This window comes from Castanea sativa, chromosome 10, assembly GCF_040712315.1.
Source record: "Castanea sativa cultivar Marrone di Chiusa Pesio chromosome 10, ASM4071231v1".
NCBI lineage: Eukaryota > Viridiplantae > Streptophyta > Magnoliopsida > Fagales > Fagaceae > Castanea > Castanea sativa.
The window spans coordinates 22,754,687-22,774,012 of NC_134022.1; the positions used below are offsets into that span (position 1 = coordinate 22,754,687).

Genomic DNA, 19,326 nt, shown 5'->3' on the forward strand with positions numbered 1-19,326 from the left:
AGCTTTCAGGCGCTTATTTATACAAACAATCAAAAACCCTTACCAAAACCCTCTCTCACCTCTTCTTTCTTTCTTTCCCTTTCACATTTCTCTTTCAAGAATCTGTGCGTGTCTGATTCAAACCAAAAGAAAATGCCGCTAGGTGAAAGGTCAGGGGACAAGGAATCCCGCTACTGCGGCGTAGAGACGGAGTTCAACGATGACATGCCTCAGCTCTTGGCTCACAGTCTCTCTTCCGCTGGCTTTGACTTCGTCGTCGCTACTCTGGTTCGTATAATCGCCCATTTTCTTTTTCAATCGTTTCGATTCGAAGAATTATGTGTGTTTTGTGCTATGGTGGCCAATTAGCCAGTCACATACCAGCTTTAATGGCTGCAAAACATTTTTGTGTGAATGGTCAGTAAGCTCACCTAAAGCAATGTTTTGTTAGTGGCCTTTTGATAGTGAAGCTGCTGAACTATAGAGTTTCACTTTAGGGTTGGTAACTACATTTATATGGATTTCTACTTTTGCTATGTTTTTGGGTATGAGTAGTTAGCTATGTGTGTGATAGTGAAGAATAAAGGTTTATTACACTGAATTGATGCGCAACTATGTCATAAGGCACTGTATGTTGATGTCGGGTCCAGATGAGAACTAGTAAAAGCTTTGCCGAAGTGAAAAATGTTGTGTTTATCATTATGCCTTTGCAATTGTACTGAACCAACGATGTCTTGTTGCCCAAGGCGACAACATAAAAAGATCATATTGTATATCATTCTTTGTGTGATGATCATTCTTGGATGTTTTATTTGCTTCCGGTGGCTAATTAGCCAATCACATATAGCTGCATGGCTGTTGTTTTATGTGAATGGTCAGTAAGCTCACCAACAGTTCTGTGTTGGTGGCCTTAGATGGTGAAGCAAAAGTCTGGTTTCACCTTTTGGTTTTCAACTACATTCTTATATGTGTAATAATTGTGCGATGGCTTCTTTAAAACCCATCATCTGTTTGTAATGTCTTCCTAGAAAATACATATTAACTATTTTCATTCTGCAGTATCTGATGCTTTTAACAGGTTATCAATATTGTAATGGTTTTCGAACTGTTTTATAAAGCCAGCCAGATGCCAATAGTTCCTAAGATTTACTCCTTTTTTTTTTGTCATAGTACAAGTTGATTGCTGTTTAACATTAATTTTAGTGGCTAGTTAGCCAATCGCACATTGGCTGAATGTGTGATGTCAGTGGTGGGTCTAGATGAGAACCACTAAAAGCTCTCCAACTCAACTGTTGAGAAGAATGTTGTGAAAATTATTGTAGATATAGCATTATTCCTTTGCAATTGTACTGAACCAAAGATGTCTTATCCCCCAAAATTGCTACCCAAGTCGATAACATAAAAATATCATATTGTACATCATTCTTTGTGTGATGATTATGTTGTGCATGTTTGGTTATTTAATGAGGACTTGGACGATTTATTTGCTTCCGGTGGCTAATTAGCCAATCACATATAGTCGTATGGCTGTTATTTTATGTGAATGGTCAGTAAGCTTACCAATAATACTGTGTTGGTGGCCTTAGATGGTGAAGCAAAAGTCTGGTTTCACCTTTTGGCTTTCAACTACATTCTTATATGTGTAATAATTGTGCTATGGCTTCTTTGAAACCCTTCATCTGTTAGTACTGTTTCCCGGAAAATACATGTTAGCCATTTTCACTATGCAGTATCTGATGCTTTTGTCAGGTTATTAATAATGTAATGGTATTTGAACTGGTTTATATAGCCAGCCATATACCAATGGTACCTAAGATATACTCCTTTTTTTTTTGTCATGAATTTAAAATAATTAGCAGTGTATTTTCCAATGCTTTGCATGATTGGAGCAATATTTAGTTTGATACAAAAATTCATAGTAGAAGTTGATTGCTGTTTAACATTAATTCTAGTGGCTAGTTAGCCAGTCACATATTGGCCAAATGTGTGATTTCAGTGGTGGGCCCAGATAAGAACCCCTAAAATCCTTCCGACTCAGCTGTTGAGAAGAATGTTGTGAAAATTATTGCGGATGTAGCATTATTCCTTTGCAATTGTACTGAACCAAAGATGTCTTATTGCCCAAAATTGTTATCCAAGGTGACAACATAAAAAGATCATATTGTACATCATTCTCTGTGTGATGATCATGTTGTGCATGTTTAGTTATTTAATGAGGACTTGGATATTTTATTTGCTTCCGGTGGCTAATTAGCCAATCACATATAGCCGAATGGCTGTTATTTTATGTGAATGGTCAGTAAGCTCACCAATAGTACTGTGTTGGTGGCCTTAGATGGTGAAGGCAAAAGTCTGGTTTCACCTTTTGGCTTTCAACTACATTCTTATATGTGTAATAATCGTGCTATGGGTTCTTTGGAACCCTTTATCTGTTAGTACTGTCTTCCCGGAAAATACATGTTGACCATTTTCACTGTGTGGTGTCTGATGCTTTTGACTGGTTATTAATAACATAATGGTACTTGAACTGGTTTATATAGCCAGCCAGATACCAATAGTACCTAAGATTTACTCCTTTTTTTTGTCATGTATTTAAAATAATTATTAGTGTATTTCTCGATGCTTTGCATGATTGGAGCAATACTTAGTTTGATACAAAAATTCATAGTACAAGTTGATTGCTGTTTAACACTTATTCTAGCGACTAGTTACACTTATTCTAGTGACTAGTTAGCCAGTCACATATTGGCCAAATGTGTGAATGGTAGATGCTCACCTATAGTAATGTGTTGCTAGCATCTAGTTGAAGTAAGACTCTGGTTTCACATAGGCTATTAACTACATTCTATGGTTTTTAACAGTAACGTAGTTCTGTTGTATGGCTGTTCTTATGCTATGATTTGTTTAATGCAAAAATTTCTTCATGTATGATAGTAATTTCTACTGTATCAGAAATGGTTCACATATGTTGAAATTTCAGTGGACAAAATTCTAAATATTTGTGGGTGTACCAAGGTTGACAGCTATTTTACTCCCCGATGAATAATAATCAATGCACTTAACTCCCCCTGCCCCCACCTCCCCTTCCAAGTCTAATTTAGTTCTATAAAAGGGGACATAAATGTTTGGAGTTTTCACTTTTCATCGTCTATTTGTCTACCACATTAGCCTTGCTTGATGCTGGTAATCAATGTAGCTGTCCTTTGTAATTCTGAAAGGTTTTTGGGCTGCTAATTCCCCATCCGTATTTCTCACACTCCTAGCGCATCTTCTTTGTCTCATATTTCATTTTCATTTCCTCCATTTTTCTCTCTATGCATTAGTCAGCTCTGTGCTGCTCAAATACATCTTTAACTTATCTGCTGATGTAAGGGTCATTCATGGTAAATCCAACAAGTCCTAGCTCAAAAGGCACCTCCTTCCCCCAAAAGAAAAATGTAGAGGGTAAGGGCATGGGTTCAAAATCCATTGGGTAAACTTACCAATAAAAAATAAGGATCATTCATGGTTTATTTATGAATGTATTTTGCCCTGAGCAAAGTCTAGAAATTGGTTGTTACAGTGATGTGTATTTTGGTTTTGGAGGGTGGGTTTTAAGTTACATTTGGTGTAACTTGTTATTATGACCATGCATGAATAAGTGTTTAAATTGAATGTTTGATGGCAACCATATCCAACAACAAAGCCTTAGTTCCATGGGGGTGGCAACCCATATCTCATTTTAAAGAGAAACTATCAAGAAACTGTAATTTTAAGCACTGTGTATTCTGTTTTGGTTGCTATTTGGTGAATAAGACAGGCATGGGTTGGAAATGTATTCCAACAATTGTTTTCAATAAATGTGGATTGTGCTAAAGCCTAAGACTCTAAGAGTTATTTCTGGGTGTTATAATAGTCAGTTTTACTCCTGTTGCATTTAGATCACACACATACTTATATTTGATCAAAGTTTAGATCAGTATTAGTCAAACTTTATTTTGTGCTAGGAATAAAAGACACATTTTCTTGTATATTGAGTACCCAATGCCTAGATATTTATATGACATCATGATGTAGATGGATCCTGCTTATCGGCCGAGCTTAATGCAAAAAGACAGTGGTGGATCTGGTGCTCTGCCATTTGCTGGGTCAGACTTGGTTTTGAGCCCATCCCAATGGAGTAGTCATGTAGTGGGTATGAATGTTCTAGACTACTTGAAAATTTACTGTTTCCTCATGGTTGGTTTGACATCATCCTTTTTTCCCACCAAATTTCAAATTGTTTGTTGTATTCATCTTATTTGATTTGCCTCCTGATATTTGCGAGACTGGAATGGGCTTTGACAGATCTTATATTATTTATTTTGGTGGCTAGGCAGATCTGGCGCTCCGCCATTTTCTAGATCATACTGAACTAATGGACTTATGTACATTCTTAATTATCAATGGGAATACATTGGAGTGTTTTCCAAAGCATTCAAGAAGTGTCAATGTACTTGTGTTTGTACTCAGTACACTATCCTATAGATAGCATCTAATTCAGGAATGAGTTGTTACTACTTAGATGGAGTTTATTGGGTGCTGAATGCCATCTGGGCTGTTTAAGACAATATTTTGATCTCTGTTTATTTTAAGCCTTTACCATGGATTTTCAGTTTATTAATTGAACTTATTAGAGAGTAGGTTAACGAGCCTTCATTTTGGCATTTGAAGCCTTCACCAAGAAATGTTGGTATGGACACTGCATGGTTTTATAGTTTTTGTTGTAACCGTTTGGCATTTTAAAACTTGGACTCCCTCAGTAAGTGGGCTCTTAACTTTTTTCAGGAAAAATTAGCTCGTGGATTGACTTGGACTCGGATGATGAGATCCTTCGAATGGATTCTGAAACCACTCTAAAGCAAGAAATAGCTTGGGCTTCTCATCTCTCCCTCCAGGTTTGCATCGTGTTGATTATTTTATGTTCTGATGCCCTTCAGTGAGCATGGCTAGCTTTAGAACTATTCTCTCCTCCCCAAAAAACTGTCTTACTTGCCTAATTCTAAACCCAAAATATTTCCTAGCTGTGGGATGATATAATGGTCGTGAACTAATTAACATGCAGCAAGAATCAATTATGTAGGCTAGATGATGACATCCATGACCATATAAAGGTACCTTAATACAACCCCATTTGGTTGAGACATGTGCATTAATCAATATGGTTGCAGTAGCTTATCACAAAAAAGTAAAATTCAATATTATTACTTTTTTCACCTATCAAAAAAGTAATATGTGATGTTGTGTCATGCTTTGACATGTGATGTGGTCCTCGTTTAAAAAAAATTCTTATGATTAAAAGCTAAAGTTTTCAATGTTTACTTATATGCTGCAGGCATGCCTTCTTCCTACTCCCAAGGGAACATGCTGTGCGAATTATGCTAGGTGTGTGAATCAGATATTACAGGGCCTAAACAATATGCAGGTGCCACTCTTAATCCAAATTTATATATAATATACATTTTTTTTTGCCTTAAAGTTTCTTTCTATCTCATTATTTCTCTGTTCTTATTGCTTCCTCTTAAAAGTTGTGGCTTAGGATTCCTTTGTTGAAGACTGATGATGACTCTACAGATTTAGACTCTAATAATTTGGTGAGTAGTCCTCTCCAATTGCACTTAATTCTTACCTTAGGATGATATCTGTTTTACGCATTTATCAACCCAAATTAATAGTAAAACTGGAATTTTTTTTGGTAAAAAATACGAATGTTTCCAGCTTCTTGAAACTCTTTCTTGCCTCAACCCTTCCACTTTTCTCTTTGGCTAATTTGTATACTTGGTCATCAAATCAAACTCTTTAGCAAATAGTCCATTGTCAATAAAAATGTGCCTAGCTGTGCTTAAAGTGCATACTGTAAATGGCCAGAAGAAAAGCGCTTCTTAACCCTAAAGTGAAGCGCATATTATTAAGGGCACCTAAAGTGCAAAAGGTGCATGCTTTTTTTCAAAATGCAAGGCGCTATGCACTTTCTGATTTTCTTGAAAGAAAAAAAAAAGCTTTCTCTGTTCCACATGAGTCTTTTGAAATGGCATGATTATCAATGAAAAATTAAAAACATAGTGTCAACCTATAATGTTCTTTATCTCATATTAAAGGTGGAAGGGTTTTTGATAAGAAAAAGATGAAGGTTATAAATGAAATTGAACTTCCACTTTAAGAGAGATTTTTTACTTTAGGATAATCCATTAAGCTTAGGTTATCATTGTGGGATGGAGGGAAGAATCCATAAAAAAGCTGTTGGCTCTCAACCAATTAAGTTTTACTGTTGATTAATTATACCATCTCTATTACCATGGAATGTTTTCCCTTATATATCTAAATTGGTTTAATAAAGTCATGAAGAAGAAAATTTAAAAAAAACTTAAAGTAACCACATCATCTGCCTCCATTATATAGAGTTTGGAATGTGGTTCTGTTGTGCCTTATGTGGATCATTTTGAAGAGAGTACTTTTGTATTTTTTTATTTGTTAATTTACATGTGGATCATTTTGGTCCTTTTTGGGATGATTTGTGTTTGGAAGTAAAGAGAGTTGTCTTTTGGTAAATTAGCTTTAGCTCAAATGGTATCTCCATCCTTGTAAGTATAGGATGGAGTGTGAAGTTCTGATTGGGTGCATCTGCAAGTGTACCATTGAAAAGAAAATTAAGAGACATGTCTTTTGTTTAGAGCCCTGCTTTGTGCTTATGTTGGCTTTTTTTTTTTTTTTTGGGGTGGTAATGGCATCCTTTGTGGTGCCCAATGTCTATAGTTCGAACACCTCCAACCCCTCCCCTGCTATCTACCTATATGAAAAAAATGTTTGTTTGCTTGGACTGAGCAGAGTAGAATAACTTTTAAATCTGTATAACGTCCTCTGCGTGAACTTGAGGTTCTTTCTTTCCTACTCTTTTCACCCTTTGAGTGGATGATTGATTCTATCCCATTCGGCTTTGTTCTTTTTTGACCTTCTTAGATTCTTATGAGCATTATGAGGCTATTTTTTGGTCCCCTTTTGGTGATTTTGATGACTATTTCATATCAGGTGAATATTTGAAAAAGAACTGAGAATGATGATTGACTTACCAAACAATGAGCTTTTTATTTTGACTCATCATGAGACCTGGGGGTATTAGAAATTTGTAAGACATGGATGTTTTAGATGCAGACTATGTTTTTGTTTACCTCTTTATTTATGCCACACAGGTTGACTCCTGGGAGCTGTGGAATTCATTTCGGATGCTTTGTGAACATCACAGTCAGTTGTCAATTGCCCTTGATGTTTTGTGAGTTAAAGTCTATGATCCGTTGTATTTCTGTCAAGCTACTTTTCCGGGTGTTGAACCAGATAAGATTACCAGTTTTTGTTCTCAGTATTTATTATATTTGCTTGTTCATTAGGAGTTCACTACCTTCAGCAAACTCACTTGGTCGTTGGTTTGGAGAGTCTGTCAGAGCCGCTATTATTAATACTGATGTAATTATCTCTTTAAGGTTTATTATGGTTTCCTTAAAAGATTATGCATGCTGCTTGCTGCTTCACATGCAATGATGTTGTTTCCTTGCCAGTCTTTTCTAACGAATGCACGGGGTTATCCATGTTTGTCGAAGCGCCACCAGAAGCTAATTACTGGGTTTTTCAACCATGCTATACAGGTATGTAGAACATATTTCAAATTTCCTTGACTCTTGTTATGTTCCTTTGAATAATTTTATTTCCGGACACCACTTATTAGGGTTGTAAATGAATCGAGCTGTTAAACCGCTTGGGCTTGGCTAAAAACATGCTTGCTCATGTTCTTTTATATAGCAAATGAGCCAAGCTCAAGCCTAACTTTAGGCCCAATTATCAAACAAGTTGAGCTCAAACATAATAATGTGCACGTAAACAAGTTTGTTAGTATGGGGCTCTATTCAAATATATATATATATTATTATAGGTTTATATGTATACATGTATAAAAAGATACTTGTATCGACTTGATATTGAATTGTTTAAGTTTGTAAATAAGTTTATAATATGTCAAATTATTATTTTTAATTTACTGATAACATAAATAAGCCATTTTGTAATAAAGATTATATATAATTTTTAACAAAAGAAGGTTGGTAAATCTATTTTTTATTATAAGGTCATAAAGGAAAATCATTCTATCTAATTAACTTAAGTAGCTTGTGAACAAGCTCATACTTGCTTGATATGAAAATGAACCAAGCTTTTGAACATGTAAATCCAGTTTGGTAATGTGCTCCGCTTGTGTTTGAAAGAAAATTAAATGAACAACCTTGAACTTCTAATACTTGGCTTAGCTCAATGCATTTACAGCCCTACTTATATGGTCAATCACCTCCCCCCCCCCCCCCCCCCCTTTCACTTTCCCCCCAAGGCCTTGTGTGCCCTGTGAAAAAGAAAAACCCTAATCAAATGTCTCAAAAAATCGCTCTAGGTGTTTTCTTTCTCATGCTTCGTTGCACATTAGTTATCAATAGATATTTTCTTTTGGGTGCTGGTCAATTAAGTTTCAACTTGGCATATCCGAATCCGTTCTGGATTTTACTAGCATTCATTGTCACTTTTGTCATTTTGATCATGGCTCTAGATCCGGAAGGCGTTTTTTTGCATGAACCATAGTTATTGCATTGCAATCATGATTTGGATGACCCTCTTGTTATATGGAATTTTGCTGATGTGTTGAAGTAGTTTAAAACTTATCTGGTCTTTGTTTCCAATTTTGAGTAAAAGATCGAATCAGCAGTTCTTAGATCTTACAACTACCTCTTATCTTTTTAAATTTTATAATATCTGTCCTCTAATATATCTTTTCTCAGATAGTCATATCTGGAAAACAAGTACACAGTCTTCCAAAGGGGAGTACAGATTTAGCTTCTAATCATAATGATAGTAGTTCTGATGGTGAGTACCTACCCATGAATAAGAATTCTTTGATGCAGAATCCGGCTGGCAGTTTTTTTGTAATTATTTCTTGAAAGGAAAATACAAATTATTGATATTTTATTCTGTTTCTTTCTGAGATGCTAATGATTTACTAGTGTTATTAGTCTATGACTTCATGTGTCATCTTGATTATCAAGATTTCTACCCATGATCTTCTGTAGAATGTCTTTATTATTTTTTAAATGGCTGTTAAGTAGTCTTGCCATTCAGGTGTACAGAGACATCCACTGAGGCCATATTTGGACTATGTTGGGTATCTTTACCAAAAAATGGATCCACTTCCTGAGCAAGAACGATTTGAGGTAGTTTACTCTCTCTCTCTCTCTCTTACATACACAGAATGGTGGTATGTTTTTCTCTGTCATAAATTTTCTTTTGACCATCTTAATTTGTACTCCAGCTTGGTTACAGGGATTTTTTACAGTCACCCTTACAAGTAAGTTTTTTCTACCCTCTGTTTATTTTCTGATATTGTCTTTCATTAGTATTTAAATCACGATTTTTCTCCTTCTTGTTGAAATGGTTAACTGTATATTGTCATTCTCGTGTGGGAATTTTTTATGTACTCATTATAGCAATTGCAAACTGGGCGTTGTCTATTTATTGAATGCAGCCTCTCATGGATAACCTTGAGGCGCAAACCTACGAGACATTTGAGAAAGATGCAGTGAAATACATTCAGGTATGACTGATTGTGAGTTCTGTTTGCCGTAATCTTGTTTCATTCTTTTCACTGTGTAATCTGTTTAATCCCCCCCCCCCCCCCTTTTTTTTTGATAGGTAAACAGAAAAATAATATTAAAGATGAAACAAAAAGGGAAAAGTACAAGATGTTCATGATGATGAACAACAAGAGAAAAAAAAAAAAAAAGCACACAGCACAACACAAAGAGGGAGATCAGGAAACTAAGCTAAGGCAAGACATAAACTCAGAGAGAGAAGAACAATCAGTAAAACCCCAACAACGAGACCACTCCAAAAGAATGCGATAACTTATAACTTTTAACTTATCCAACGTCTTCTCCTTGTCCTCAAAAGATCGACGATTTCGTTCTAACCACACAGTCCACATTAAACACCCTGGAACCAAATTCCAAATGTCCGAATTATGCTTCCCAAGCCATTGATGCCAACAAGATAACAAACTTGCCACCGAACCTGGCATAACCTAATGAATACCAAAAGCCTGAAGCATAAGAGACTATAGGGAATGAGTGACAGGACAATGAAGAAGAAGGTGGTCTACCGACTCCCCATCTAGGCAACACATAACACACCAATTAGCCAAATGGCGACCCTTAAGCATAAGATTATCCAAAATGAGGATCCGACCATAAGCAGCTGTCCACAGAAAGACCGCCACTCGTTTAGGAATCTTAGGTTTCCAAATCCCCTTCCAAGGAAACGAAGAATTCGAAGCACTCCGAATCACCTGATAGTAAGACCGGGTGTCAAAATTACCATCACCTTTTAGCCGCTAGCAAAGAGTATCTCTCCTCTTACTCCGAGGAATACGGGTTTGGATAAGCTGTAGCAGAGAATAAGATGCAGCCAACTCCCAATCTTCAAAAGCTCTATAAAACCTCAAATTCCATACGGAGCTGTGCGGTGAGCACAGAGCGAACTATTCCCCCCCCCCCCCCCCCTTAATTGTGATGTTTGTCTGTCCTGTTGCTAGGCAATTGTTTTTATGTCATTAGTAGGTGGAGTGATTATGGTTAGCAGTCCTGTGGTGTGTGTTGTACTGGTATATGCCATGGTTGCTAGAAAATAGCAACTAATGATATATTCGTTTGAATTAATATTCATTTTCTTATTATTTGCAGTACCAAAGGGCAGTTTGTAAAGCTTTGCAAGACAGAGTTCCTGATGAAAAGGCGTCAATGATAACCACTGTAAGTGACCCAGTCATTGGCGTTTTTGCAATTTCTTTGATTTTGTTTGTATATGTACATTATGCACCTCATTTGGTATTTGATAAAATGTAATGTGCTTGGGAAGCAAAGGTTCGCATCATTGTATTTTTCATGTGGCCAGGTATTGATGGTTGTAGGAGCAGGACGTGGACCTCTTGTTAGGGCATCATTACAGGTACATTTCTCTACCTGCTGCTTGATTGGTTTTGGCTACACTATGTATCTAGACTGCATTCTGCATGGTGAAAATTACATTGTTTTATTGAACTTTTATTTTTCTCCTGCTCTTATGTAGGCTGCAGAAGAAACTGGGCGCAAGCTTAAAGTTTTTGCTGTGGAGAAAAATCCAAATGCAGTTGTTACACTACATGTGAGTTGCTCTTCTCTCTCTCGCTTCTGGTATTGCAGCCTGCTTACCTTGCCTAAGCTTTGATAGCATGATGGGAATGTATGAACTGCACACAATGTTCATATGGTAGGGCTATGCAGAAATACAAGGTTTCAAGGCGATAACTGCTAGGAAATTTAAGAAAGTTTCATATAATATTTTGGTTCAGCCTGATAGGTGATAAAGTGAGGGTAAATACAAATTTATTTGGGTTGCTCATTTAAATTGGATCAGATCAATTGTTGGAATTATGCAGTTGGCTGGATCATTCTGTGTGCATGTATATCTTATATATTTTAGATAACATATTGTATAAGTTGCTTCTACAGCACCCCTTTTACTAGTCTTGTGGCATTTTTTGGAGCAGAGTTTAGTCAAACTAGAGGGCTGGGAAAGCATTGTTACCATAGTTTCCTGCGATATGCGTCACTGGGATGCTCCTGAGAAAGCTGATATTTTGGTATGTGCATGTTGCCATAGTAAATCAATTTTATATCCTTTTACCTCCTCTTATGGCTGCTTATTATTTGTGCCTTCTGTTCTTAGGTTAGCGAACTGCTAGGATCTTTTGGTGACAATGAGCTGTCTCCCGAGTGCCTTGATGGAGCCCAGAGGTTTTTGAAGGATGATGGGATTTCAATACCGTCATCGTAAGTATATTATTTTCAAGTATTTGGGTTTTATACTTAAAAAAAGAGTTTAGTATTGTTATATTTTACAAATTTATGTCTCTGATAATTTGGATGGGTGATTGCTTGCTTTTTACTAAATGGTTGGCCTGCACAAAGGAAAGATAGATGGCTACTATTTGATGACTAATGGGGGAATGGAGATCTCCTGTGCCAGTGGATGCTTATGTAGACAGTCAAAAAATTTGTTAAGTAAACTAGTATTATATACAGAAATTCTTTTCCTTTGTGTTCCCGTATCTTTTCTCTTTGGCTGTTATTCAACCCTAATGGTTTTAGGGTTTATGCTCAACTGACATTAGTTTCATTCAATTTTCTTATAGTTTCAATATATTTTATCCATATGAGATTCAAATAAACAGAATTCATTCCCTCAGCTTGATTTGATGATCAGAGCCATTTGACCTGAGCATCATCATCATCATCATCATCATCATCATCATCATTATTTTGGTGTGGAGAACATGTGTGAATGTACCTGTACAAAGTGTCTAGTGTGATTGTGACGCAAGACTATTATTTGAAACATTTCTTTTACTAGATGGACCAATCAGATATTGTGTATCAAGATTATATTTCTGATGCTGCATGTCTTGGTATTATTGTAATTTACATTTTCAATCTAGATAGACAGTAGTGGAAATTGTATTGCTTTTGATGTCTACATTGCCAATAAATATTTACATTGTAAAACCCCAACTGAACAGTTGCCTTTCTCAAGTAGTCCAAACGATAGTGGTTATGCAAGTCTTGGCATTCAGTTGGCAAGACAAATTGTTCTCTTACCAAAGTCTGCCTTTTGTCAGTTGTTGGTCCATGGCTCCCCAATCTTGCATGGAGTGGAAGCCCATATATCCACCAACGATCTGAGTCTTGTTGAGAAGAACATAAGTTGGATCATGTTCTTGATACCCCCAGTAGTATATTTACATCATATGCTTTTACTAAATTAAGATACCCCTCTTTCAGGTACACAAGTTTCATACAACCAGTGACAGCTTCAAAGCTGTATAATGATGTATGTCCCTTGTTTTTGTGGTCTAAAATTTCCACGATTCAGTTATTTAAGCATTTTATCTAAACTGGTTCTAGTTTTGCTGCAGGTTAAGTTACATAAAGATGTAGTGCACTTTGAAACTGCTTACGTTGTTAAACTGCACAATGTAGCAAGGCTTGCCCCTACTCAACCTGTGAGTTTTTCCTTCAGATGACATACTACCTCTAATGTGTATACAATATCTAGCCTATGCTTGTTTGTTATAGTGATTGATTAAAATAATTTTTAAATATTTTTAAAAGAGTTGTTCTTTTATGTCATCTCCTATGAAAGTTGATATTGATTGGTATCTTCAACTGGTATTTCTTTCCATTTGTGTAGGTCTTTACATTTACTCATCCAAATCAGCCAACTATGAAAAGCAATCAGCGTTACAAGAAGCTTCAGTTTGAGATACCCAGTGATACAGGATCAGCCATGGTGCATGGTATGTTTTTAGAATTATAGTTAAATGACCATTTCCTAATAGATTAAGCTTTAGGAAGAATTGGTAGTTTATCATAGTGTTAGAGCGAGATCCTGTTTGATCCCTATCTCCACTCTGCCTCCCATTTAAAAAGTTGAATATCCCACGTGTTGGGCTCCACCTATTGAGAGGGAATCTAGGCCCACACGTAAGGGGGAGTGTTAGAATTTTAATTAAATGATTAAATTCATCAATTCCTAACAACTTCAAGCTTTTGGAGAATCTGTAATTTATCAAATGTGATGGCTAATGTATTCGAGGATAAACTTTCCAGATCTATACATATTGCTCATGAACATGTGTTTGTGGATATTTCCCTTTTACTCCTATGAATAAGAAGCTGGTACTCAGACAGCAATGCTGAACCAGGGTAGGAAAATTTAAAAATAGTAGCATAGGCTAAGAAGCATGTTGTTGCCTGTTGGAGTCCAGGTGACAGGTGATGTCCAGCTTTTACTTGGAAGGAATATATATTTTGATGGATTCAACACAGTTAAACCTTATTATTTGACCCCTGTAGTTGAAGATAAAATGTGATGCATGCAATTCAAATTTGGAATATATATATTTCTTGAACTTTATCCTGTGTTGCTATTGATGAATTTTAGAGGAGAGTGTTGGCGTTGTTTGAAGATATCCTAGGTAGACTAAGAAAGGTTGATGGGTGGTTCTATCGACAGAATATTCAGCTCCACTGATGAATTGGGTTTTATTTTTTGAACGTTATTCTCAGTCTCTCTTTGTTAACAGTATTAATAGATCATCTCTTATTTGTGCTAATCAATAATCATATTGGGAGTTAATCATTATTTGTTAACAGTATTAATAGATCATCTCTTATTTGTGCTAATCAATAATCATATTGGGAGTTAATCATTATTTGTTTGCTAAAGATCTAGAATGATGAATTCTGTCTGACTCGTGCAATGTAATTGACGTTGGTCAATCTAACTTTAAACCTCACCAGTGCCAGTATAGGCCTTGTCTCCTCTTGCTTTTAAACCTGCCTCTCTCTGATGTGGGTATGGGATAATTTGATCCCAAGAACTACCTGAATCTCTCAAAACTCTTATACCACCTGCGCCAAGGCCTAGGGGCAGAATGCCCTACATCCACACTTTATTATTTGTTTTGCTTGTGGTTTTAGTCTTTCAGATGAAATCATTTTTTTAATTCCCTCAATATGGCCAGTGATGGTGCTGGAGATCTTTTATCTTAATTTCCCATGAGATAAGTCAGATTGAACTCTTTCTTCCACTTGATTCACAGGATTTGCTGGCTATTTTGATGCAACATTATACAAAGATGTACATCTTGGTATTGAACCATCAACAGCAACACCAAACATGTTCAGCTGGTATGACATTTGATTCTCTTTTAATTTATTTGCAAGGCACTTTTCACTTGAAGCTTATCATCCTTCATTTAGTGCCCTGGAATTGATATTAATAGCTCAAATATGCAGATGCTGGGATCTCCCCTTGTTTTATTCCAATCAATACAATGTATTTTAAATGTCTGTATTTGTTATCAAGTACAGTTTGACCTTTTCTGGGTTATCAAACATGAGCGGGGGAGTTTGCTTATTATCCGGTTTAGGTGAAATATTGCCATATTTTTACTTAAACAGAAAATTAAAAGAGTATCCATAAATTGTATAGCAAAGGAACTGCTCATGATGAAGCTGATTATACGATAAATTATTTTGATAAGTAATCCTTAGAAGAAAAAGCTCCAAAGGGGACCCTACAGTGAATTATGTAGATGGCTCTTTTCTGAATGCCTGCCTGTTGATTGTGTCCTTTTACTCAGGTTTGCAATATTTTTCCCGCTGAGGACACCGGTGTTTGTGCATGCTGGTTCTTCTCTCGAAGTACATTTCTGGCGTTGCTGTGGTCCTAGCAAGGTATAACTTATTATTGTTATTATTGCATCACTGTCTAGGATTCATTATTAGGGGAACAATGAAAACTCAAAAGGCGGCTTCTGTCTATCAATTATCATATGCATCTATTTTTTTTTAATGTATTGCTGGTTTCAAGGTGTTAAGTGCAAAAGCGATGTTTAAATGGAAAATTTTGGATAATTCCTGATGATGGTTTCTTGTTCTGGTTTTTGTGAAACTCTGGCAGGTTTGGTATGAATGGGGTGTTACATCTCCCTGCCCATCTCCCATTCACAACAGCAATGGACGATCATATTGGGTTGGGCTGTAGGATTTCTTGATTCCACATATTGATACTTAAAACCATGCAATATTCAGGAAGAAGCCAGTTCAAGGTTTGGTCTGTCAAGAGCAAGACGTGTTTAAGTCTGTCCAAGATATATTTGGTCAACTGGTTACTCTGCTTCTCAGACCTTGGTGAAATATATCCAGTTGCTTTCACATACCACTGGAGCTGATTCCTGTATTCATAGTATCAGTCAATAGTGCTGTACACTAATATACAAGACTATTAAGATTGCTCTCTTGTTCTGTGTCAGCACATTGATTTTCTTTTACACAGGGAAATTGTAATCCTCCTCAATCATTTTGAGTGGTGTTCTAAAAAATAGCATGGCTAGCATGCTATGTTGGCCGTAGTCAAACAGAGGATGTAGTTTTTACCATATAGTACACTGCTACCTGATATTATACCGACTTCTTGACATTAGATGAATTAATGATTTTGCTAATGTAAGCTGGGCGAAAGTTAAGTACCGTTACTTGGGTGTAGAATAGTAGGGTTCCCAATTAAAATTAAATTCAAACACATGCTTTATCAATCAATATATTGCACTTAGGTGTTTGAATCATTGAGCACAAGCTAATATGCATTCCAAATCGGGCATCAACCTACCACCCTCACCAATCAAGCATTCGAACAAAGCCAACCAACCCAAGCCTTTAAAATTAGACATCAAAACCCATCACCCACACTGATCACTCCAACAAAAGAAAGAAATAAAAATTTCTCATTTAAATAACCTTGTTGTCAGGCTGTTTTATCTAGGAATGGCAATGGGGCAGGGTGGAGCTAAAGGATGGGGTCTTTGCTCTTACCTTGCATGGTTATGTCTTGACCCGTCCTTGCTCCCGAGGCTCTGTGAAGTCCTGCCCCACCTTGTAAAACTCTACTTTTTGTCAATTTGTCCCATAACTAATACAAATTTTTTTAATGAAACTTGTTTATAACAAAATAGAGGTAGAGAGTCACGTTGAATAGAATAAAATAAGCTATTATTGATATATTTGTTTAAATAGTAAAGTTTTAGGGTATGAAAAATTTATAATTATAATTCTTATCAATGCAAGGCGGGGCAGGACGGGGTGGGGTGGGGTGAGGTGGGTTTAAAAAGTCTAAACCCATTTTCGTTCCATCCCGTGATACAGGGCTAAAATTTTACCCCCTCCTCGCTCCATCACCTTTGTGGGGTAGGGAAAACTCGCGCCAAGTGAAGCGGGGAGGGGCGAGTCAAGTTAGGCAGGACAAAATTGTCATCTCTAGTTTCAACCCCATCAGAGAGGACTTTGTTCAAAATCATAGAACCCAAATACCAGAACCAATCGCTACTAACCAAAATCTCACAAAATAATTTTTTTTGTTGTATTTTCAGTATCTATTTTATTATTATTAAATTTTGAATATATAATATGAATATTTTGTGGTTACGTCAAATGGTTACATTCTCGATAGGAATAAGAGTGGGTAATCCACTAAATTACAAGATTATTGGGCACTACACTCAATAATTATTAAAATAATTTAGTTTATTACTTGTTAGAAAATTTTAATTTTGATAAAACTTTACTAATTTAAGATATTTAAAATTATACTTTAACTTAATTTTAAAAAATCAAGAAATTTAAAATAAACTTTAACGTTTATTTTAATTATTATTATTATAATTTTATAATTTAGGCTAATCCAGAGATTCAAGCTAATGCCGATTACTACCAAAACTTTTCGAAAATATGTAATTTGCTCCCTAAGCACAAACGTCATTTAACAGTGTTTGAAAATTTTTATGCTCCTACTTCCTTCTCTACTATCTCTAGCTATTATTTACCATAATGTAGTTATTTGGTGACCTTTGAAATCAAGACAAGCTCTTAAAAAGGTAGCAGATAGCTTGGAGGAGTAATGAAGTTTTAAACAGTGTTAATTTTTGTTTGTGTATGGGGAACTGATGATGCCAAGAAAATCAGTAGGCTGGATGCTTCGGACTTGAAAGGACTACTGGTTCTTTCTACGGCCTGAAAAAGAAAGAAAAGCGTATCAAAGGCGACCGGGGCTGCCGGCCAAAAATCCTCCGATGGCAAAGTTAGTTTTTTCCTCTAAGTTATTCGAATTCCAACTTTTCTGGAGTAAAAACTGAACATACCTTGGCCTTGTCTGAAGCAGCCTTTATATAGTGTTCTTATAGACGGTTATTGAGACAGGAACCTCTCCTGGATTCAAGGAGGCTTAACGCAACTGCCATAACCGTTTAGGAGTTATACTTCTATTCCACAACGGGTACATGACTGTTATGCGTGGGATAAGGGATTGTCACATTATATTCGGAGATTCCCCTAAGTATGATACCCTCGTCCTGGAATTCCTTCATCGAGCGCGCCTGTTAATTCTAAGTGTAACATCCTAGTCCACGAATCTTTATATGGACGAGTCCTCATAAGGTAGGCTGTGCGCATCCCATGGACGAGGGATGTAGCTTCGCTATCACCCTCTGGACGTCCTTGTCTGTTACTCTCGTCTTGAGGATAGCTTCTAGACGGCTACGAAGGTGGTGACCGTCCTAGGACGGGTTGAGTGTTTTCATCCCACATCAGTTGCCCCTCGTCCAGGAGTTATATAATGTATCAACAGATTCTAAAATGCACCACGTGTCGCATATCCATAGGAGGTTAGTCAACTGGTTTACTCCTCTGAGGCATGCGCCACGTGTCACCTTCTAATTAGGTCTGTCGTTGCGGTTACCGAGACTTTTCTGCCTATAAATAGTGGTTTCTCTCTCGTGCCCCTCTCACTTTTCCAAATTTTCTGCTTTGACACTCTCGTCCGTCGCTTCGTCTAAGAATATCCTCAGCGTCCTTAGTATCCCTCGTCTAGAGCCAGGTAATCTTTCTATACTTACTTTAGCTTTCCTTTTTAAGTGTTAGGACGTTTTCAATGGCCTCCTGCTCGTCTAGCGACAGTGTGGTCAGGGCTATAGACGAGTATCACGACGGCTCTAGTTGTGACACCTCTAGTAACGTCAGTAGTAGTAGTGGTCACACAACTGAGGAATACACATCTGGTGTTCCTGGAATCCCTGTAGAAGCTTTTCAAGAGAATATTAGGACGAGGACAGCCTCTGGGGCTGACACCTCGACGAGCTCCCCCTCGTCCTCCCCTTTAGACGAACAGGAAACCGTATATAGTTGTGCTTTAGAGGTTCCTTCTAGGACGGACGAGAGAAGGTTAGATTCCCTTAGGACTTGGTTTCAAATTCCTGATGATCTAAACCCTAGGCTAGCTGTTCGAGGTGAGTGGTGTTGCCAGCCTCGTTTTGGAATAGGTGTTTATGAAGCCTATTTGTTAGGGGGGCTTAGACTTCCTTTAAATGCCTTTGCTAGGGAATTACTCACTAGGCTGGGCTTGGGAGTGTGTCAGCTTAACGACGCATGGAGACTAGTTGTCTCCATGCAAGTCTTATGGATGGAGGTGTTTGACGGGGACCGTCCTATTACCGTGGACGAGTTCTTGTACTGCTATAAACCCTCCGAGATAAATCAATCTCGAGGCTTCCATCAGTTTACAGCCAGGGGCAATGATTGTAGACTGATTAAGTCTTTGCCCTCGTCTGACAGAAACTGGAAGACGGAGTTTTTCTTCGTCTCTGGTTTCTGGGCG

General features: G+C 37.0%; 1 protein-coding gene across 2 annotated transcripts; it reads left to right on the top strand.

Moving 5' to 3' along the window:
• Positions 1-25: 25 nt before the first annotated feature.
• On the top strand, positions 26-16,126 carry LOC142613571 (protein arginine N-methyltransferase 1.5). Of its 2 annotated transcripts, XM_075785965.1 has the most exons (23): positions 26-267; positions 4,036-4,153; positions 4,786-4,895; positions 5,333-5,422; positions 5,526-5,591; positions 7,185-7,264; positions 7,380-7,455; positions 7,548-7,634; positions 8,808-8,892; positions 9,145-9,236; positions 9,335-9,370; positions 9,548-9,616; positions 10,761-10,829; positions 10,972-11,025; positions 11,146-11,220; positions 11,606-11,698; positions 11,785-11,888; positions 12,897-12,945; positions 13,031-13,117; positions 13,306-13,411; positions 14,720-14,807; positions 15,263-15,356; positions 15,583-16,126. In XM_075785965.1, the coding sequence occupies exons 1-23, from the start codon at positions 133-135 to the stop codon at positions 15,664-15,666; spliced, it is 1,947 nt and encodes a 648-aa protein (XP_075642080.1). In that variant the 5' UTR covers positions 26-132; the 3' UTR covers positions 15,667-16,126. The 2 variants fall into 2 exon arrangements, with proteins under 2 accessions (XP_075642080.1, XP_075642078.1); XM_075785963.1 differs by lacking the exon at positions 4,036-4,153 and having other exon boundaries at positions 130-267.
• Positions 16,127-19,326: the final 3,200 nt, after the last annotated feature.